Source organism: Trichomycterus rosablanca, chromosome 3 (genome assembly GCF_030014385.1).
Source record: "Trichomycterus rosablanca isolate fTriRos1 chromosome 3, fTriRos1.hap1, whole genome shotgun sequence".
Lineage (NCBI taxonomy): Eukaryota > Metazoa > Chordata > Actinopteri > Siluriformes > Trichomycteridae > Trichomycterus > Trichomycterus rosablanca.
In genome coordinates, this window is record NC_085990.1 from 23,587,866 (window position 1) to 23,612,376 (window position 24,511).

Sequence of the window (24,511 nt, forward strand, 5' to 3'; positions counted from 1 at the left end):
CTGGGTGTTGTATTTAATTCTGCTTTCCTTCCAGGAAACCCATCCTGTTGCTGAAGTTTGAAGTTTGTCACAGAGAAAAAAGACAATGAGAGGGAGACACTTGGTGACAATATACAGACTGCATACATGTAGCTGAAGTTTTGTGAATACATATATTAAATTTTAAATGACCGAGCGGGAAAAGGAGGGTGTGAGTGTGTGTGGAAGAGAGAGAGAGAGAGAGAGAGAGAGAGAGAGAGAGAGAGAGAGAGAGAGAGAGAGAGAGAGAGAGAGATTTGACTTTTTACCTTAAACCAATATAAAAATCTGTAAAGTAAAATCTACATAAAAAGACCTAAAATGTTCTTATAAAGAAAACAATAACTGCAACCTGGAGCAATGAATAAAAGCATGAGTGTTTCTCTCTGTGATCAGAACAGACATTTGTGTGAAACATCAGGGTTTAAAATGCAGATTAAAAAGTTTACAGGAACAATTCCACATACAATTCCCCATTGTTGGTCAGCAGTGTTTTGGTTAATGGTGGTTAATGGTGTTTTATACACAGCTTTAGAATCATCATTAAAGCTGAGAACTTCCCCATGGGGTGTCCACCCTCCCCTTTAATTTGTTTTAATTTAGAATATTTACACAGGCTCTGTGTAAGACTTTCCGAGACTCAGTGTTCTGATGCAGCCGAGCAGGACTTCTCCTGGTATGGTTTGACCATGTCAGGCTTCTCCATGACCGGTTTAACTAAATGGGGCCTCTCTGGGGCCAGTTCAGACACTCTGGCCCTCTCTGGAGCTGGGGCAGCTCCAACTGACGTCTGTGCAGCAGTCTGATGTGGCAGCAGATCCGGGGCGGATCTGAGATGGATTTTCTTTATGGAGAAGACCAGGCACTTGTACCTACTAAGCTCCTCAGCAATAACTTTAGTGATGAAGAGAGAGACATTAGACAACATATTTTCTAGCAGGGAAACCAGGGGAGAAACCAGTTTTAGCTTGTTACTTATGACTACCTCATTTTTATTGTTTAACTGCTTTGTTTCCATTAAGAATTGAGCTGTTCATTCAGGAGGTAGAGACAATGTTCTCATGCCCCAATGTTTCCTAAACAACACTCCTCAAAACTTGCCGAACACACCACAAGCAAATTGTGCCAGCAAGTTAATTTATCGCACACGCGCATGCTCTGAACCACCATGCTCCCAACCATGTTACACATACTCACTACTCAGATTCTTTCTTTTAAACTTAGACCACAAATCAAAACTAATCCAAGACGTAATACAGGAAAAATTCATTCAATTCTGCAAAAATTGGCAAAACACCAACCACTCTAATGTGCTCTATACACCACACTCACTCCGCCCAGAGAGAGAGAGAGAGAGAGAGGGGGTGAGAGAGCACATCATCCAGTCAGAAACTAGGAGGAGAAGCAGACCCCCCTTTTCTTTGACATGCCCCAGCTCACATCTGCATAGAGAGAGGGATCTGAACATGAAGAAACCAGGAGCTCTAAAAGCAGAGAAACATTAAACACTGAAAGAGATCTTGATCACTCAGAGGACTAAACATGGAAAGATCTGAACATAAGGAGATCTGAACTTGAAAAGAGAGACCAGGAGATCCAAACACGAAAAGACCAGGAGATGTGAACACAGACAGAAATACAAACAGATTACTGCTCCTCTGATTATGGAGTGAGCAAAAGATCTGACCACAGAGAGACAAGGTGATCTGAACATGAAGAGCAGGACCTAATCACAGTGGATTTAACCCTTAAAGAACAGAAAACAGAAGTATTTGAAGACTATTTTTTTTTGTTACAATTTTGTGCTATGAAAAGGATCTAACAGTGTGGATTTTATACATAAGTGTGTGTGTGTGTGTGTCTGTGTAATGGCCGGAGAGTGTCTCTGGACCACAGTGCATCTGTGCCAAGGACTGAAGAGTGAGGAGGAGGGCTAAAGATCTCTGAAACTTGACAAAATGCCTGGCACACACTGACAATATGAGTGGAGATGTTCTCTAGCTTAGTTCTGTTACAGTGAACAAATTTCACCTGCTTGTCTGAGTGACAGAGTGCATGGCCGTAGGCAGGCTGGTATTGGTGGCCGTTGGCATAGCGCTGATGTCGTTGCTGTTAAATGCAGCAGCGGCGTTTAGCTCTGGTTGGGTGCTGCAGGTGCTGGAGGATGGACGCAGACGCACCGTCGGACTCTGGAGGGTGTGTGGATATGACGCAGAGACAAACTTGCAGACGCATGGTCAGGTCACTGCAAGCACAGCCGCACAAGCACCTTGCCAGACGGTCGGTTGGGGAGCCGATCTCGCAGGTTACCAGGAGTCACGCAGCACTGTCAAACGTGAGCCACTTATTAATGATTCATTTAGCAAGCAAGTAGGATTGATTGTTTTCAAGACTGACTGAATGGTTCTGATAACAAATATTTAATTTGAGCACTGTTCTGTACCTAGATTATAATTTGGCAGTTCACCAGGAATTTTTCTTTGTCCCACTTTATTCTCCTACATTTAAATATGCATTAGTACTTGTTGAGGGGACAAAATTTCTACATGCGGTCATATTTATATTAAGAAAGTACACAGTATGATAAGGAACATTGAATTAACTGCTCACAGCTTTAGATGCTTGCTCAAAAAGTCTCCCGAGTAAGGTCAGAGTAAATATGTTGATATTGATTACATGATGTAATACTAATAAAAACTGAACAGGAAGAGGAAACCCAAACCACATGAACACCACCTCACAGAGCAGTTTATTAATTACACACACACACACACACACACACACACACACACACACACACACACACAACTAATTATTACATAAGCAGGGGGAAAGGTGTGGTTGTTTATTTATTATATACAGTATACACTGATCAGCCATAACATTAAAACCACCTCCTTGTTTCTACACTCACTGTCCATTTCATCAGCTCCACTTTCCATATAGAAGCACTTTGAAGTTCTACAATTACTGACTGTAGTCTATCTGTTTCTCTGCATTCTTTGTTAGCGCCCTTTCATTCTGTTCTTCAATGGTCAGGACCCCCACAGGACCACTACAGGGCAGGTATTATTTGGGTGGTGGATGATTCTCAGCACTGCAGTGACACTGACATGGTGCTGGTGTGTTAGTGTGTGTTGTGCTGGTATGAGTGGATCAGACACAGCAATGCTGATGGAGTTTTTAAACACCTCACTGTCACTGCTGGACTGAGAATAGTCCACCAACCAAAATATATCCAGCCAACAGCACCCTGTGGGCAGCGTCCTATGACCACTGATGAAGGTCTAGAGGATGACCAACTCAAACAGCAGTAATAGATGAGATATCGTCTCTGCCTTTACATCTACAAGGTAGACCAACTAGGTAGGAGTGTCTAATAGAGTGGACAGTGAGTGGACACGGTATTTAAAACCTCCATCAGCGCTGCTGTGTCTGATCCACTCATACCAGCACAACACACACTAACACACCACCACCATGTCATTGTCACTGCAGAATGATCCACCACCTTAATAATACCTGCTCTGTGGTGGTCCTGTGGAGGTCCTGACCATTGAAGAACAGGGTGAAAGCAGGTTAAAAATATATGTAGAGAAACTGATGGACTACAGTCAATTTGTAGAACTACAAAGAACTACATTAATTCATTAACTGAAAAAGAAATGTCCCAATACTTTTGTCCATATAGTGTAATAATACATGATATGTGGACTGTAACCTCTGTAACAATGCAGCATCCACTTTATAGTTTTATTAATGCCATCCATGATTTATAAATCCATCTATGAAGTTCAGCTAGGTTTGGTCTATGGAAAGAGTACAAACAAACAGCGCTTCCTGGAGTGTCTGTATACTCTGGAAAATTCTTCTTTCATAGGACATGAGAAATCTTGATATGGGCTGAGATTTCTTTACGGTTTGTTTTATAAAAAGTAAAAAGGCTTGAAAGAGTTGAAGGTAAAAGAAGAAGAAGACGGATGGATGGATGGACACAATTAAAGGAACAATAATGGAGCCATTAAGAAGCCTGAAAACCCAAATAGTAGACAGAATACTCTGGAGAAACACTATTTATATGGTTACCAGGAGTTAAAATTGACTTGATGGTACTTTTTTGTGGATGTGAAAGCTGCACAGTAAAAAGTGGGATAGTAAAAGGAATGGCTTTGATTTTAGAAACTGGTGAAGACTTTTAAGAGACCTTGGACAGCAAAAAACACAGACAAATGGACCCTCAACCGAATCAAACCTAACCTCTCACTGGAAGCCCAGATAACCAAATTTGGACACATTATGAAAAAAACCCATTAATTAAAAAGTCAGCTATACTAAAAGAAATAAAGGAAGCGGATAGCCAGCAACCAGATAGATAAATACAATTGAAGGAGTAGCTAATGATCTGTTAAGCAACCTAAAGACCCAAACCGTAGACAGGAGAGTCTGATGAAACACTATCCATATGGTCATTAGGAGTAATGGCCAAAGTCATCTACTAAGTTCAAACAACATTGAGTAAGTATAAAGGGAAGGACTGAGTGTCTTTGTAGAGCTATAAATTGTGAAGCAATATTAAAGATATTATTAATTGTACAAGCTAGATGATGGTCATAATTTCCCAAAAACATCCTAGTCTTGTACATTCATGTATCCATCTAAATTTAGACACAGGATACGGAAGAAAAGAGCAGAAGACAGTGGGTAGCAGCACTTGACCCCACATGGTACAGCTGCATCACATTTGCCTACACACACATACACACACTTGTTTTAAGACACAGCAGGGTAATGTGAGTCAGATCCTTTGCATTTAATGAGTAGTGGAAGCTTCATGACTTGTTGGACTTTATTTCTGGGGTTTTCCCCAGTTGTGGATTACTTATTAAGCCTCTAATATTTGGAAAACAGCTAATAAAGGGGAAAGATTAACTACAAATGACATTATGAAGAGTCCAAGGGGGAGTATAACAGGCTGCATGTAATATTTTAAGCATGAAACATTTGGCTACACTGGCTGTATCAGGCTGTATACAGAGCTGCTGTGTCCCAAAATGCCCACACTATCCACCTTAAGGTTCTTTATCAGTGGAAGGACTAATATTCTAGGCACACTGTACAGAAAGGCTTTATTTACCAGGGCAGTGATAGCTCAGTGGTTAAGGTACTGGACTAGTAAACAGACGGCTTGACGGTTCAAGCCCCGCCACCACCAAGTTGCCACTGTTGGGTCCCTGAGCAAGGCCCTTAACCCTCAATTGCTCATCGTGTTTAGCTCATCATGTAAGTCGCTTTGGATAAAAGCGTCTGCTAAATGCTGAAAATGTAAATGTATTTGTCATGTATACATCTCCACGTGCAATATAATGAAATTCAGTTGAAAAAACAGTTTGGAAAACAGTTGGAAAACAATGAAAAACAGTTTGGAAGCTGGGGTCAAAGCGGCGAATGAGGCATAATATGGTGCTCCTGGGTCAAGAGGGTTAAAGACAAGGGTCGAACAGTGACTGCTTGGCAGAGTTGGGATTCAAACCAACAACTTTTTGACTGAGCTAGTAAACATAGTAAGGATTTGGACACAACTCCAGGCTTTTATTCATACATAATACATTTTGAATTATTGCATGTACCCAGTAAAACACCCCTCAAACCTTTAGTGTTGTAGGTCTTTCCCTTTCTCTGCATCTCTAAAACACATGTCTCATCTGCTTTTTTTTTTCCTTTTTTGGATTAATTCTTTTTGTTTCTACAATACTTGGACAGTTACATATACATTTTAATAACTAGCTTTGAAGAACACCATGAACATTGGTGTGTTGAGAATTGATGAATAATTTAGTGTGATAATCTTGTTAAAGACTGGTGGTTTAGTGCAACAAGCAATGAAATGTCTCTTTAACTAAGCTGTTCATAGACATAGAAATGAAAAAGCATGTGGTGAGAAAGAACCCCTTTTACGAACAATAATTTTGGGATTTGAACCCTCTGCATGTCCCCAGAAAGTAAAAAAATCCTGATAGACAGTCATGTAAAGTCTTTTAAATTCATTTGTTTTATATAACCACTAATCAGGGTCCCCTTAGAAACAAGACAGGAACACAACCTGGACAGATGAGAAGCATAACTAACTAACCCATTAATCAGACTACTCACCAAGAAGCAATTTAAAGCACACAACGTTCCCTCTGGCATGTTTGGGGAAGCAAAAGTTAAGTATAGTAATAAAAAAAGATGCATACATAGGGCAAACATGCCAAACTTTCCACAGACAGGGATTAAACCCAGGGTCACTGTCACATCCCTGTTAAATCTAACTAAGAAGCATAGAGATGATAACATGGCTTAGACCTAGTCATTCTCCTAACTTAAATCTAATTCAGGTACTGTCCATCAAAGGAACCCTTACAAATTTACCAAGATGAAAGGCTCAAAATTCAACACAATGTCATCGGTTGGATGTGTCCTCAAGTAGCTTTTACTAGTATTAAATTCTTGTTTTAAATATATTTTAGGTTTGTTTAATCTCTCTAAACTCAGCTCAGCTTGGCATTTGTTTAATAGCTCAGTTTAGTTTCTCATCTCTGAAATACTCTGTCTCTCTCTGTTTCTGATCTCAGTTCAGTTTGACATGATGCGAGCATGTAATATGATGGCGACAGTGGCTCTGACTATGGGCCAGCTGATCTTTCTACTGGGGATTCTAAAGATAAAGTGCATTACCCCAGATTCTCCTTGGTGGGAGGAGGCCATCGCTGCCTTGTTCCAGCTGGCCAGTAAGTACTTATAAACCTCAATGTCTAACATAACTGTTTTTAATAAACCCTTATTCACTTGCTCCTGGTTAATTTAGGGGTAACATTTAAAAGTCAACATCACTGTGGACCAGAAACTCTGATGATTTCTGATGTCATTTTGGGTTATGTTTTACCTACTTCTTCATCTGTACATGGCAGCTAACCTTTTTCCATGCAAGCTTTTAAATAAAATATTTATTTAAATCATACCACAGCCTTCTGTTAACAATCTTTTATTTTGACATCTCTCCAAAACCCACTTTACAATCTAAACATAATTAAAAACCTACAGACAGTCTTCATCAATACCAACACACCAGCATCTAGAGTGCATGTTTAAACCCTAGCTGAGATCAAAAAACCCGAGCATGGCTGTCTAGACTTCAGAGTTCAGTCATTTATAGAAACCAAAGCTCTGAGGATCTCTAACTAGAGAGCAGGATAATCAAACACATCAGACAGGAAGTAGACAGAGAGGAAAAGCTCACAGCAGGAAGAGAGATGAAAAATGCTTACAAGGTAGTAATTTTTGGATGCATTCCAAATCACATCTGATGTGCTTAATAGTATGTTACAATACCATTAGTAGTGTATACCAGTGGTAGTGCACTAATTGAATGCACTATTTATTACAAAAGCACAGTTTAGTCTTGCCAATTAACAATACAAAACCATTTCTGATACCAGACTGATCTGATGTTCTCACAAGCCTACTCTGAGCATGATCATCAAAACATTCTAAAAGGTGTGACAGTTGTGTGGGTAAAGACTGTTTATCTTTTGTGTTGGTCCACATTAAATATTTTTACAACATTAAACACAGCAGTTAAATAGATGGACATTGGGTCACTACAATCTGGACATTGGGTCTCTGGTCTGTAAAAACAAACTTTTACATTTACGACAACAAACAAATTTTTTTTATCCAAAGCAACCTACAGTTGTGATGAATACAGTCGAAGCAATTGAGGGTTAAGGGCCCTGCTCTTGGCAGATGCGAAGCTTAAACCAGCAAATTTTCAATTACTAATCCAGGACCTTAACCAATAAACTACCACTGCTTCTCCTCCAACAATATACAGGCACTATTAAATACTGTATGTGATGAAATGCAGCTTTGGGTTGGTGATAGCTTTTAACCTTAGACTTGAACAAATGATCATTTCTGTTAAAGCAACACACAGTGGAAGTACAGCAGCCCACACAGAACAATTTAATTTCCTTGACCTCAACATGTTTGTCAGTAAAAACATGTTTTTGTCCCAGCCTGTCATTACCATTCATGTCTAACACAGCATCTCTGCTTATCAACTAACACCAGGAGCCCAATGTGGATTTGAGTTAGCTGGGTTCTGGTCAGTGTTCACACCAGTAACATCTAAAACAAAAGAAATGTGTGATTATGATAGAGTAATCAGTAACTGGCTTCATAAACTGAACAGCCTATGAGCTTGTACAGTAAATCTTGTGTAGCATGGCTGATATTTCTGTGTTGTACATTAACTAAAGATCCAAAAGTAAACAGAAAAGAAAAACAGTAATAAAGATGAGTGTCAGATGATTAGGATGGTTATAGCTCTTATCAAGGGCATAGAAAAGAGTTGGGCATGGGAGGCACAACTTCACTACAACAAAACAGCAAGCCAAATAAATAATAGTTTTGTTTATTTGGATTTTAACGTCATGTTTTACACTCTTTGGTTACATTCATGAGAGACACACGGTAGTTACTCGTTACACAAGGTTCATCAGTTTACACAAGGTTATATCGAACACAGTCATGGACAATTTTGTATCTCCAATTTACCTCACTTGCATGTCTTTGGACTGTGGGAGGAAACCAGAGCACCCGAGGGAAACCCACGCAGACAAGGGGAGAACATGCAAACTCCACACAGAAAGGACCCGGACCGCCCCACCTGAGGATCGAACCCAGGACCTTCTTGCTGTGAGGCGACAGTGCTACCCACTTACCCACCATGCCGCCCATAAATAACTGTCATTTTGATAATAATGATGTGAACAAAATACTGATTAAACTGAAGTCCCCTTTTCCAGTACCCTGCTCTAATGATAATTAGCATTTACTACAATGCAGTATTCATAATTTCTAATTTCTTCTATTTTTGCCACACTTCTTTTACGCATATTTATTGTACAGCCCCCTCCACAATTATTGGCACCCCTGGAGTAAAACATGTTATGAGAAATTCAGCTTTTGGTGAGCTTCATCTCACACTGAAAAAAGGAAAAAACTCAAACCTTTTATTGAAATAAATTTAGTCAAAGAAAAAAAGAGAAAAAAAATCCCTCAACGAAAAATAATAATGTGCCAGAGTTATTAGCTTACCTGATTTTGTACTTGGTAAGATGTAAGTGCTGTTTTATTGAGAGGCTGTACAATGTTGGAGAATATACAGCAAGGAATTTGAGACCTTTTTTTTTTTTTTTTTTTTTTTTTTTTTTTATTTTTTTTTTTACATAATCTCTCATCTAGGTTTCCCCCCCCCAAAAGCTCCATTTTAATTTCTCGGTAGTGTGTAGCAAACTACAGGTGATAATGTTTGTGGTTAGACAGGGAGTTTTTCCTATCACATTTTTTTATCATCTGTTGGTATGGAGGTGGTGTCTGATGGTAGTTTTGGAAACCTGGTGACCCCCAAGATGCTTATTTTTTTCTGTAACTCTAAAACAATAACCTTGAAGATTTTTGCCTTTCTAAACTTTCTCAGCTTGTTTGTCACAGTTCCAGTTCCAAGTAGCTATTTTTTATTGCCATTACCTTATATTAATGTCAACACATTTTCCTTTTTGAGTAGTGTGTTCTCTTGTTGAAGAATGACATTATACTACAGTAAAACAGGAAGTCATGGATTACTGCTTGAGAGTTTCCAGACAGTCTGATCAAGTTCAATAAAAAAGTGACTTATAAATGGTGGAAAATGTTTCCATTTCATTTTGTTACACAGTATTTCTAGACGTGCCAATTACGTAACATATGTGGTTTCAATAATAAAAGTTATTTCTTAATGAGGGTTTATTTTATTTAAATATTTTATTTGAATTAAGGGTTTGATTTTTTAAAACACATTTTTTTTCAGTGTGAGATAAAGCTGATTCACCAAAAGCTACATTTCTTATAACTGTACTCATATTTACAAGGGGTGGCAATAATTGTTTGTTTTTATTTAGGTCATTCCTGTTTTGATTCAGCAGGGCTACAGTGTGTCTGGACTAATTAAACCCTAACATCCATTAAAGTCAAGATATCGTTCATTCAGAAACTAGAATGTAATTATTTTTTTGCACAGGCTGTTGATGTTGTAAAACTAACACTCTAACACTCTTCTTAAAAATAATAATAATACTTAACAAGCGCTTGGGTGGTGCAGTGGTAAATTATGCTAACCCACTGCTTCTCGGAATCAGTGTTTGAATCCACATTGGTGCTACTGTCAGGAAGGGGGGGATACAGACATGACTGGCTATGTCTGGAAGGGGGGGGTGGAGTGATCAAGGCCCTGATGATGAGTCCTGTCTGGGGCTGTGTTAATCCACTTCGCTCAGTGATTCTGGGAAAACTAGACCTACTGAGACCCTGACCAAGATAAAGCAATGACAGTATTTCATAAATATGAAATTTAAATGGAATCTGGTCGAGAACACAGTACCTTTTGTCAAAGAAACATTAGAAATGCACATCCAATTAGACAAGTGTCCAACTGTGAAAAAAAAAACAGATGTTTTTACAGATGTGTAATAACTGAGTGTTGGTTTTATACACCGACCAGGCATAACATTATGAGCACTGACAGGTGAAGTGAATAACACTGATTATCTCTTCATCACGGCTCCTGTTAGTGGGTGGGATATGTTAGGCAGCAAGTGAACATTTTATCTTTTAGATAAACATTTGATGTGTTAGAAGCAGGAAAAATGGATTTAGTAAGGATTTGAGCGAGTTTGACAAGTGCCAAAATGTGATGGCCAGACGACTGGGTCAGAGCATCTCCAAAACTGCAGCTCTTGTGGGGTGTTCCCGGTCTGCAGTGGTCAGTATCTATCAAAAGTGGTCCAAGGAAGGAGCAGTGGTAAAACCGGCGACAGGGTCATGGGCGGCCATGGCTCATTGATGCATGTGGGGAGCGAAGGCTGGCCAGACAAGCTACTGTAGCTCAAATTGCTGAAGAAGTTATTGCTGGTTCTAACAGAAAGGTGTCAGAATACACAGTGCATCGCAGTTTGTTGCGTATGGGGCTGCATAGACGCAGACCAGTCAATTAGGAAGTGGTCATAATGTTATGCCTATTTGATGTATATATAATTTTCATTTTATTTCATTTTCATCAACTGTTTTATACTGCTCAGGGTCATGGTGGGCCAGTGCCACCAATAAACACTGGGTGAAAAGCAGGAATATCCTGGACCAATCCATTGCAGGTCATTGGACACCAACCTGTACTACTTGTAGATCATTTTGAATAAAAGTGTCGCCTGACAGTTTAAATGTAGTCTGATACAATACTCACCATTAATTATAACATCAGGACTCTGGCTAACATGCTTTCAAAAAACGCTCTACTATATTGAGCCTGGCATGAGTCTCAACCATCCAACAAACTGTCATGGTTCATGACACGTACCTCCTTAGACCACTGTCTATGGGTACTCACCACGACTGCCTGTTTCACAGTTACCTTAACCAAGTCATCTTAACATATCGATCTGGTCCATATTAAAGTCACTCAGGTCTTAATGCTGATCAGATCTGCTCTATTCTACACACAAACTATAAAAGATTACCCATCAGCTTTTAATAATCACTCTCACATGCACCATTACTACCAAACAGGCAGTGCCATGTAAATTTTTTTGGTGCTGGTGTCAGCTCTCTATCATGTTGCTAAATTATTACAATCAACTTTATCATGTGTTCCTTGCTTGTGTTGATTTATTGGCTCAGTGCTTGTCTGATAATGCTGACAATTTTTCCTTTTGTATCAAAAATGCATTGAATCTTGGGGAAAGTACACATATAACATGATACATATAAAAGTAGAGAACCGTAACCCTGCTCGTATTTATGTGCAATGATGGCTTAGTGAAAAAGATACTGAACTAATGCCTGTAAGGTTAAAGTTTGAAGCCCTACAGCAATCAAGCTGCCTCTGTTGATCAAGCTGTTTATCCCACAGTGACCGGGATTATTACTATTAGTCGCTCTGGATGAAAGGATGCATAATTGTAAATGTGTTCAAGATGCAGTTTGAACGGCTTTCATCAAGTTCATAGCAGTGGAGTGCTTTGTTAAGGATGTTGTTTATTACAGTCCTATATTAATGTGTGTGTGTGGTTATATTTAGCCATGGTGAGTGTGTGTTAGCGTCAGGCAGGCGCCAGGATATCCCTGTTCTGTTGAGGGAAATGCCTGCCACTACCTGTTATGCAAACAGAAAAAAATCAGCAGAGTAGAGGAAGGAGAGGAGCAGACAAACACAATACACACAGGAGAAGAGTTTATTTATTTACTAGAATTTTAACTCATGTTTTACACACTATGGTTACCTTTATGACAGAAACTGTAGTTACTCATTACACAAGATTCATCAGTTCACAAGTTTAATGTTAAACACAGTCATGGACAATTTTGTATTTCCAATTTACCTCACTTGCATGTTTTTGGACTGAGGGAAGTGATGATACAGCAGAGTGAACACCAATGTTCAGGTTCCCATCACAGATGGGCTTAAGATCAGAGCATAATGTTCTACATGTTAAGCCACTCTAGTGTTACTGGAAGTAAACCTCCTTCCTAGTTTGAGCTTCTCGGCAGAGGGGAGCAGGTTTTAATTTGAGATCCCTCTACTGTGCAATGTTGAAAAAGTTCAAAAATCAAATAAAAAAATCTTAAAGTGAACAGCTGAAGTCAGAACATGTTTTGGCTCAGTGTCCGCAGTGTCCTATTCACTTTCCGCTTTACTGTGGACATTAACCCACATGCTTTGGCTTTTCCAGAACATTCTTAATTTAATCGTCATTAGCAATCAGACTTTGTATAGGATGCTCAATCACTGACGCAGTGGTCTGTTATCCGTGTTCAAATCGCAGACACAAACAGGACTGGCTATGTCTCAGGGGGTCTAGGACCAAAGTCCTGAAATGCTTTGGCATCCTGTCCATAGTATTTCTTTTTTACGTCTAGTGTTTCTACGCCCAGTGGTTGATAAAAATGCTCAATCAGTATTAAAAAGTTTGCTGTAATTAGCATTAAAAATGCTCAATCAGTATTTGCTGCATCCATGGCCAAAGATCAGCACAACTGTGATATGCTAACTTGTGGAAGAGGATGTTCAATGAGATATTCATTGATTTACTGTCGGTTTTACAACTCCTACCTGGGCGGCACGGTGGCTAAGTGGGTAGCACTGTCACCTCACAGCAAGAAGGTCCTGGGTTCAATCCCCAGGTGGGGCGGTCTGGGTCCTTTATGTGTGGAGTTTGCATGTTCTCCCCGTGTCTGCGTGAGTTTACTCTGGGTGCTCCGGTTTCCCTTCACAGTCCAAAGACATGCAAGTGAGGTAAATTGGAGATACTAAATTGTCCATGACTGTGTTCGATATAACCTTGTGTAAACTGATGAACCTTGTGTATTGAGTAACTACCCTTCCTGTCATGAATTTAACCAAAGAGTAAAACATGACGTTAAAATCCTAATAAACAAACAAACAAACAAACAAACAAACTCCTACCTTTAACCTGCTCAGGGTCGCAATGGGTCTGATTCACTGGGCAAAAGGTAGGCAACACTCTATACAGGTCACCAGTTTATCACAGGGCATCAATGAGATATGAGCTATTCTAATGCCAATAATTGTCTGTGACGATTGCATGGCTGTATAATTTACTTCATACACCTGTGTGTAAAATTATTCAGATTAGGATGGCTGGGAGGGCTGAAATATAGAAAGTAAGAATAGAAGAGAGATGGATGGAAATCAAAGATATTACAGCTTGGCAAAAAAAAAGAAAGAAACAAAGTAGCAAAGTTAGATAAATTGAAAGAGGGCAAACAAGAATGAACAACAGATCAAGATAGCAACAGACACAGAGAGAAAATAACAGCGAGAAAAAGAGGACAACAAAGAGAAAACAGAGAAAATAAGGGATACCTTCTAAAAAATGTGAGTGCACTTCTCTCTTTATTCTTTTCTACATTTAAAATAAATAAAACACCTACTGAGAACACTTCCAAGCAGTGAAAACACAGTTAATCTGTCACATTCCGAAAAAAAAGATGTAATCCAAAACCAAAGGCTTCCAGTGTTTTAAAAAGATATAGGTAATCCACTCCCTTTCCTCACCTAATAAAATCAGTCTCCTGAATGACTCCTGGCAACTTTGATAATGTCATTTAGCAAAAATACATAGTCAAAAATCAGTTTACGGACACAATAAGAATAATACTCATGAATTATAGAGTTTATGCACACCTTAATCTGTTGGTCAGGGCTTTGGACAGTATCTTGCTCATTATGTCCCAGAAGTTAAAAAAAAACTCTGCTGATAGTCAATTCAGTCCAGGTGACTTGGCATTTTTAGTTCCTGTACTGTTCTTAATATCTCACTGGATGTTAGGGGCCTTTTATACTTAACAAATCACACTGTCATAGAAAACACTGAAAGTCATTGTCCTTTTGTCTTATTTAGCAGGGGAAAGAGGTAGAGTATAAATACAGTACAGTTTACAGTACTACATATACAGACATTGCACAATGCTAAATATGCATGTTCTCCCAGTGTCTGTGTGGGTTTCCTCCTGGAGCTCCAGTTTCCTCCCACACAGTCCCAAGACGTGCAAATGAGGTAAATTGGAGATACAAAATTGTCCATGACCGTGTTTGACATCAAACTGATGTGAACTGATGAGTCTTGTGTAACGAGTAACTACCTTTTCTGTTATGAATATAACCAAAGTAGCTAAAACATGACGTTAAAATCCTAATAAATAAAATAAAATAAATAAACAATGCTAAATACAATATTATTTGCACACTGTTTTAATCACAGTATTTAATTTGATGTGTTTGTAACAGTGTGTATAAATCCGTTTGTTTAATTTAGGGTGTTTAAATCAATGTGTTTAATTCAGTGTTTAATTCAATGTGTATAAATCAGTGTGTGTTGAAGTCATTTTGGTTAATTCAGGCTGTTTAATTTGGTGTGTTCATTTCCGGGTGTTGAGATCAGTGTGTTTAAATTAATTAGACTGAATTAAACAAATTGATTTAAAGTGTTTAATTCAGAATGTTTACTTCAGTGTGTTTAAAACACTGTGTTTAATTACGAGAGTTTAATTTACTATGTTTAATTCAGGATGAGTCTCAGACTGGTTTTGATCACATTTAAGTGATCATGACTGTTATGTTGCACTGAGGATCTGCACTTCGAAACATCATGTAATAACCTGCAAAGTCTCCCAGGGAGCAATTTCAGGGCCTTTGCTTTTTAACCTGTATAAGCTTCTACTTCCTGCTGTAATTAGGAGGCATAACATTTTGTTATCACCAGTATGCATATGAAACACAGCTTTATATATCCAAAGCACCATATGCTTGAAATTCTATTTCTAATTCTATGTTGTAAACTGTTGAACTGCATAAGTGATATCAATATGTGGATGTTTTAACAATTTTTTGCAGTTAAACAGAGAAAACACAAAAGTTCTTATTGGTGAACCTAGGAAACAAAGGAAGGTTATACAAGTATATCTACAACCTATAAGTTTGGAGGCCAAACAGTGTGTCAAGAATCTGAGAGTTGATGATGAGCTCAGTATTAAAAATACATCTGCAAGACTGAATATTTTCCCTTTTAAAATATCTTAAATGTTTGGGACATTTTATTCCCTGCTGATAGTAAGAAATGACTTGGTCACATCTAGATTCGACTATTGCGATGCACTATTTTCTGGTTTACCCAAAAGCTTTATCAAATACCTGCACCAAGTTCAGAATGCTGTTAGAGTCCTGACCTTTATAAGAAAGATGGTTTATATCAAACAAGCCTCAAATCGCATCATTACCTGTCTTTTAGAATTAATTTGAAGATTGGTTATTGGTTTTAAATGTCTCCACGGTCTTGCTCCACCAAGTAATGCATTGTGTAAATCATTGTGTTTAATTCAGTGTGTTCAATTCAGAGTGTTTACATCAGTGTGTTTAATTCGGTTAGTTTAATTCAGAGTGTTTGAATCAGAGTGTTTACATCAGTGTGTTTAAATTGGTTAGTTTAATTCAGAGTGTTTGAATCAGTGTTTACATCAGTGTGTTTAATTCGGTTAGTTTAATTCAGAATGTTTGAATCAGTGTGTTTACATCAGTGTGTTTAAATCGGTTAGTTTAATTCAGTGTTTGAATCAGAGTGTTTACATCAGTGTGTTTAAATCGGTTAGTTTAATTCAGAGTGTTTGAATCAGAGTGTTTACATCAGTGTGTTTAATTCGGTTAGTTTAATTTAGAGTGTTTAAATCAGTGTTTACATCAGTGTGTTTAAATTGGTTAGATTAATTCAAAGTGTTTACATCAGTGTGTTTAATTCATTGTCTCTCATAATTTGCAGGTTTCTTGCTGGTCATCGGAATGGTGTCGTTCTACAGGATTGGACCTTACACACACCTTTCCTACTCATGCTACATGAACATTGGTGCCTGTTTGTTTGCCACACTAGCCGCTGCCATGTTAATCTGGGACATTCTGCACCGGCGAGAGGACTGTACAGAGGGACCACCCGTCATCGTAATCAGTCGTTCACTCACCATGAACTTTACACCACACGTAGACAACGAATATGTGGAGTCACCATGCTGACACACTGACACACACACACACACACATACACATGCATATGAAAGTAGCTTCCATAAGAGAGTGGACTGATGTGCAGCTAAGGAAAATGAAAAACCTACATTTATTTTTATATGTAACAACAAAAAACATTCTGAAGATCTACAGAATTATTTTAACACATACAGCACAATGCCCAGGAGTCTAGTACACTTTACTCAAACATACAGCTAACTACTCAGGTTAAAGCAGAAGTAAACAAAAGTTGAATACAACCATTTTACATTACTATCAAATATTCCAATGTATAAATATGCCCTAATGAGCCAAAATATTAGCACCACCCCCAAATGTGCATGACAATGGCTATTTAGAAGCAATGGTGCATGTGGGGTCAGAAATCTATTACATGTTGGGCTGATGGTGGTTCCTCATAGCTCACATTTTAAAAGCAGCAAATTTGATTTGCATAAGGTGCTCACAGGCATCCATGGTGAGTACCCACAGACAGTAGTCCAAAGAGGGACAAGCCACAAATCACCACCAACATGCTGGGTGGCCGAGACTCACTGATGCCAGCGAACATGAATCTGGAATGGAATCTGGTATGGCTTAAATTGTGGAACAGTGCCATAAATCCTTCTGCAAACTTTTGTCCATTGTCCAAAGCACCTACAATGGGCATGCAGATATCTGATACTGAGCAATGGAGCAATGGAAGAAGGTGGAGGGGTTTAGCAAATTTTTTAAGATCATGTGAACAGCTGGGCATGTGTTCATCGTTTACCCATGGAAGAGAAGCACCAGGATACACTGTAGAATGACCCCCCTCACAACATACAGAAGTTAAAAGATGGTAACATCCTGGTACCAGATACCACAGGACTCCTTCAGATGTCTTGTTGAGTCCATGCATGTGTCAGCAGATCAGAGCTGTTTTGACATCATGTTAGGCAGGTGGTTCTAATGTTATGGCTGGTAACCAAATATGAATAAAACTGATATTCAGATATTTCAGTAACCGTGCTAAAACATCATACATCTTTTGAGCTTGTTGTAGCTACTACACATTGGATAGGCATGTTTATTTAAAGACGAAACATCCTAACATTATACTATTCTTGTATTTTAATATTGCATATTTATATAAAAGGGGACACAGAATATTTAAATTCATGTATGAACATGCTGTATTATATACTAAATCATTTTACAGCATGCTTTATTTTATTTATTTACCTGAGTTTATCAACTATTTAACTGCTCTATATGTAGAAATAAAGTTTTAACTGAAAGTCAAGTCAAATACCAAATGGTTTCCTATTTACTGTACATGTGCAACACCTATCATACAATGTAGTTCTAGAGCATCTGTAGTGCACTTTACAGTAGAACTACAGCTGGAATTCTATCATAACAATCAAACAAAGAAAACATGCACCTAATTGCACCTGTTTATTAAATCCTGATCAAGGTGGTGATGAGTCCAGAGCTTATTTGCTAAATGCAAGGTATATAAAATGTGCAATCTTCTTCTTTCGATGCTCCCAACCACCCGCATGTCCTCCCTCACCGCATCCATAACCCTCCTCTTTGGCCTTCCTCCCCTTTTAAACATTAGGTTATAAATATAGTATATTAGGTAATAATAAGGTAATATATTAAGAGAGAGCTATCTAAGATTGAGGCATTTTGTTGTAGAACAACCAGTTTGTCTATGTTAATTCCAGGAGTTATTAATTATAATAATTATTATTATTATCAATATTATTATCAATTATTTAAGGTATGTTTACAGCAGTGAGAAGATCCCATTACATTCTGGGTGATGCCATTGATTTTAAAATAGAACTACAAAATTACAACAAAACAGAACCACAAAATGACTCAATCTTAGATCACCCTCTCTTAATATACGAACTGTGTTTATCTAATAATGTTCGTTCTCCACATTGCTATCAATTTACCAGCACTCTTATGTCTGCAACTAACAACTGTGTCATCATCAGAGCCATAAAAGCTAGAACAGACAACTCAACACTTTTGCACAACCCTAGCTAATGCAGCAACAGTTAAAATTAAATGAATTAGAGAGAAAGAGAGTGCTTCATGGTACAATGACCACACACATGCTCTTTAAACAACCAGTACAAAAATTAAAGAGCAAATGACGGCACACTACCTTGGAAAGGAATAAGATAGCATGAAAAATGTCCTAACAAAGTATAAACATGGCCATCCTAAAGACAAATCTTTCTGTCTTCTTTAGAGAATAATTATTCTTTTTAAGAATAATGCCAAATTCCTTTTTAAGACAGCATCCAAATATACTAGAAATGAATTTAATCTACTATCAGACTCTATTAGCAACATATTTAAAATTTTGTATTGACAAGAAAGAATATGACTTCAAATTTAAAGTGTGCCACATTGGTAGCGGAATATCCCGCTGCGCCACCTAGGCGCTTTTTTTTTTTTTTTTGAATTAAAGAAAAAATAGGACCATTCAGACAGTTATCAGTCCAAAAGTCGGGGTCTGTCATGGTATGGGGCTGTGTCAGTGCCCCTGGCAAAGGTATTCGGCACTGTTCTGATGGCAGCATTAATGCAGAAAAGTCCATTAAGATTTTTATGCTGCCTTCAAGACGTCATCTTTTCCAGGGACATCCATGCTTTTTTTTAACAAGATAATGCAAAACCACATTACAAAGGCATGGCAACTGAAGAAGAGAAAGCAGCCACTTGACTGACCTGCCTGCAGTCCTAATCTGTAAACCAACAAAAAATGTGAAACAATTAATCACTTGGTATTCTCTGTGCCAAAATGTCTTAAGTGTTGAGAAGGAATGGCAACATTACAAATGAATTGCAAACAAATGAATTCGGCCAGACAAAAAATGAAATATCTTGGGTTCATACTGTCTGCATTGTACGAAACACTGCATGTTTTGTTTTTTTCCCATACTGTCCCAACATTTTCTGATCTGAGGTTGTATAAAAAGTAAAGCATGGTGTTTCACTGGGGTCATTTTTGGGGACCTTACTTAAACTTTTTATGCTACCATTTAGAAATATTTAGAATACGACATGGTTTAGATCAGCCAAGATTACATTTTTGGAATGCTCTTCACACTGGATGCTCTGGTAGCTTCATAAACAAACTCCAAAAAGGAGCAGCTGGATTGCCAACTACATTGATAAATGGCTTGGCTCCACAGTATATGAGTGAGCTATTTACTTCATTTACATGGTGCAGGGTTACTTATAGTTCCTAGAATAAAAAAAAAAAATCACAACAGGTGGACAAGCGTTTTCTCTTACATAATGCAACAACTTTAGAATAATCTCCCCGCCTCTGTTCTTGATTCAGACACAGTCTCAAATCCAGATTAAAAACATACTTATTTACTCAGGCTTTTGATTAGTGTTTCCAAACCAGGAATGTAAGGCTTTAATACTGTGGGGAGTCTGGTGCTCTCATGTTTTGTATAAACTATAGACAGGACAGTGCCGTGTAGGGGTGAATAAACTTTCCAGAGGGGCTAAATGTATACTCCTCAAGAAACAAAACAAATGTATTAGAGAGCACAGAGCTATTGAAAACACACACAGTCTCCATCAGCTAGAGCAGGGGTGTCAAACTCACGGCCCGCGGGCCAGATCCGGCCCGCCACGTCATTTTATGTGGCCCGCGAGAGCTTAAACGACTGTATGATTGTTGTTTTGGTTCGAGTCGTTACAGAGACGCGCTTATAATTTAATGGGAGTCCTGCGCCTTTAAGTACAACTGGCGACATCGTAGTCATGGCAACTAACTTTGACCTCGCTGAGTAGCCATGTGACTTTTACTGCAAAAGAACGCGGGGTAATGTAGTCAGTAATGTAAACAATAATAAATAAATACAGATAATGATCTTGCAATATAATACCAAAGCATCGTCTGTAAGTAGTGGCGTTTATATTCTCAGTTGTTTGTAAATGTTTAGTGAGTATATCACAGCGCTTTAGTTACAAATTTACCGTAATTAAATACAATTGTTACTGTTACTATAGCAATTAGTATCTTTACACTAAATGCTAACTCGTTAGCGCTATTTTACGTTTGGTTAAAGCTCATATTGTACCAGATGTAACACTTGACTACAGCTGTGTGCTTTTACTGTATTAAGTTCTTTATTGTTTGTATTTTTACTTCATTTTGATGCACAGTGTATCACACAGCTGGGAAGCAAATAAAACCGACTGTATTCTGAAGAGAGCTGTCTGTCTGTCTAGCTGGGAAAGGGGGATAAACTATTAGTGAGGGCAGAATGATTGTCTTAAAAATACACTGTAAAATCCTAAACAAACTGCATCTTTCAAAATGCATGCTGATTTTGTGACCTGCAAAGTGACACATCCCGCCAGTAGATGATGTTACACATATTTACACATGATCCTAAAATGTACAAGATAATTAAGAAAATTAAGCATAAGGAGGAAATTTAATGAAAGTGAAAACAAGTTTGTGCTTCAGGAAGAGAAAACGGTGTGTCTCTTGTGTTATGAGGCCGTGTCTGTGGTAAAGTAGGACAATATAAATGCAGAATTTAGCCTCCAAGAAAAACAACAGACTGCAATCACAGCAGAAACGTTACAATCGGCCCTTTGAGGGCCACCATAATGCTGATTTGGCCCTCGGTGAAAATGAGTTTGACACCCCTGAGCTAGAGCAAGAGGACTTTAATGATGATGTCCAGATAAAGAGCAGCATCTATTCAGAGAATAGTAGAATGTAGAATCAGAACACTCGGCTCTAGGAAGGATGGATCTCAAACCTCACAACAGAGATGTTCTGTTCCCATCATTAAAATGATGTTCACATCATTAAAAATCAAGCTGGATCTTGACATTGTTTAAAGTTCTTTATATAATGTGTATGTGTGCTTTATATTTATCATAATACCAAATTACAAAGGGGTTCGCAAGTATCGTTATGGTAGAATGTATTGTCTCGTTTTCATAAACATAAAGGCTTTTACTTATTTAAGTTGTGTAAAACAGGAGCAGATTTAAGCCCCCACAACATCTGATGCATGAATCTTTCATACAACATTGAAACCAGTGCTGATTTGAGCCCAACAGATGATTTGTTTAAGGTGTTCAGGGCACATCTGCTCCTTGACATGCTCCATTTGACACATATTTACAAAAAAAATCCATCCTGACTGATCCTGTAGGCTATGCTCACCAAAAATAAAATAAAAACTACTTGTGGTTCAAAGAGTGCTTCTGTAACAGAGGGGTGGGGATCAAGACAGGGACTTGCCACCAGGTTATTATTGGACCCAAGTGCAGGAACTAAACAGACTTGGAAATAATAGGGAGGAACCGAACAGGGAAAATATCTCTATAGCTCCAAGCACATTTAATACTCTGCTGTGGGGCGTTGAGGACAAGTGCTGTACAGCTTACACTTACCAGCAGCTCAAAAAAACAAAGGAGGGAAGCAGCTAAGCCAACGGACAATGAAGAAACTGAATCAGCTCGTGAAGTGAGACTGCTAATGCTAATTAAACTAATAAGACCAGATCTTAAGTTGGACTGTATCCATATAAGCCTGTATTAGAGCGAACAGATTCTGTAAATTTAACGTGTGCCATCCGAAAAAAACTAATTCAAGTATTTCAGCAGTTTATTTTTATATGGCTAGAAAAGCCTCTGAGTACAAGTCTGACTCTCATTTTTTTTTACTATTTATTACTCACCATTAAATACCGTTTAACATTCTGATCTGCAACCTCCCGCTTATCTTCACAAAGAGTGTTTATAACACTACAACTGTTCTAATAAATCTTTTCTTCCTTTTTTTTCTACCTTTTATCTTGTCATTTTTCTTCTATTTCTTTCTCTCTTTTACTTTCACTCTTTCCCTGTAAAAATTCTGTAAACCCTGTAAAAATCTATTAGAACATGCCTTTAAGCGTGTGTGTGCGTGTGTGTTTGTGTATGCATGTGCTATTATGAAAGTTATTTATTGAGACAAATCCAGTGATCATAATCCTAACGCATAAAAAAAGATCAAAAACAGGCAGGCAATGAAATACAAGAAGTGTCCATAATTAAATGTTGAAGGACAAGACACTGTCTAATTAAGGAATAAACAAACATCAAACAAGAAGCTCAGGAACTCAGACAAGAAGTTCAACAACAAACGCTCAATGATGTGCTTACAAAACAACGTTTTGCAGAGAACAAACACCTAGTGAGGAAAGAAATCCAGATTCTTATCAAAGACAATATGAACAGCAGCTTAGAATAATGAACTGGGAAGAGAAATCAAAAGAGACATGTGCATCATGTCGCTATGGGAAATGCAACATGAAGAGAAGACGCTAGCACCATGATGAAGTGTGATGTATTGTGTGCGCTTACTGAGGTAAATTGAACCTTTTAAAATCATATCTTACAGGGAACCTGGAAGAAAATTTATTGATATTGAAGCAGTTCACGTCTAATAAATTACATGAAAAACTACAAAGGTGCAACCCAGAACAAGCTAGGTACGGCAATGTACAAACAGCACTCCCACCCCACCAATTGATAAAACCTGCACACACGGTCCAAACGGGTACAAACGTGAAGCCCGCTCTGGAAAAGGGCCGGTCACGAGTAGGCCGTCACAAGCGAGTTCTTCCAGAGGCAGTTTTCCATGTTAGCAGACAGCCGGTTCCTCTTCTCCTCATATAATAATAAACTTGCTGTATTCGGCTGAGTGTTTACTTTTTAGGTGCCGTATCAAATTGGTAGTAATTGTAGATCGTTTGGTTAAATGATATCTGGCTTGTTTCTTATGAGCCACTGTACTTGTATGCGTGTTGTAACTGTAACAAACTCTTTTGTGGTTGTATTGTGACAATGGTTTGATGGAAGTTTCTACGTGAAGTGAGTGTGTTTTGACCCTTTGGGGCTTCCATAGTGCATGGAATAGCATGCTTGGCTAATGCGATGACTCTAGCTGTCCGCTATTCGGTACCATAACAGAAGAAGTTAATAAAGTGTTTTGCTCCCGACAATTTGTGAATATACCGTGTATTTATTTCTTTATTAAGCAAGTGCATCACTATGTTGTTTTGTAAACCGGAGTGATCCTTGACTCACACACCATATAAATAGTAAAATTCTACAGTAATGGACGCAGCTCTGCTACTACCGCCTCGTGAAACGCTCGCATTGCAGACATTACACTTCGCTGTTGGACTTGTTTCACTTTCCAATTTAAAGTATTTCCACACAGCGGACATGCTGACCTAAAACAAATAATCGGGCTTAGGATCGGCCTTAGTAAAGCCGATACCAATCAGGTAAAAAACGCCTTGATCGGCCCCCTATTCCGATCTTTGAGATTGGATCGGGACATCCCTAGCTGTGACACCAACTATATTTTCAGAAAAACAACACCGGAGCCAGCAAATCTGTGAGGAGGAAATCACAGATGAGAAATTCCAGACATTAATTTGGTCTTGAGGAGTATAGAGGAATAGTCTCAGATCTACAGTGCCTTGCAAAAGTATTCAGCCCCCTTGAACTTTTCAACCTTTTGCCACATTTCAGGCTTCAAACATAACGATATGAAATTGTAATTTTTTGTGAAGAATCAACAACAAGTGGGACACAATCGTGAAGTAGAACGAAATGTATTGGATATTTTAAACTTTTTTTAGAAATAAAAAACTGAAAAGTGGGGCGTGCAATATTATTCAGCCCCTTTACTTTCAGTGCAGCAAACTCACTCCAGAAGTTCAGTGAGGATCTCTGAATGATCCAAAGTTGACCTAAATGACTGATGGTGATAAATAGAATCCACCTGTGTGTAATCAA

At 38.3% G+C, this 24,511-nt stretch overlaps 2 protein-coding genes across 3 annotated transcripts in view; one reads left to right on the forward strand and one right to left on the reverse strand.

Moving 5' to 3' along the window:
- ift140 (intraflagellar transport 140 homolog (Chlamydomonas)) overlaps positions 1-24,511 on the reverse strand; it is a 113,322-nt gene that overhangs the window by 22,789 nt on the left and 66,022 nt on the right. The window lies entirely within an intron of this gene.
- Positions 1,539-17,833, forward strand: tmem204 (transmembrane protein 204). The gene is made up of 3 exons (XM_062991100.1): positions 1,539-2,353; positions 6,633-6,788; positions 16,428-17,833. Exons 1-3 carry the CDS (start codon positions 2,074-2,076, stop codon positions 16,673-16,675), a joined length of 684 nt encoding a protein of 227 aa, XP_062847170.1. The 5' UTR covers positions 1,539-2,073; the 3' UTR covers positions 16,676-17,833.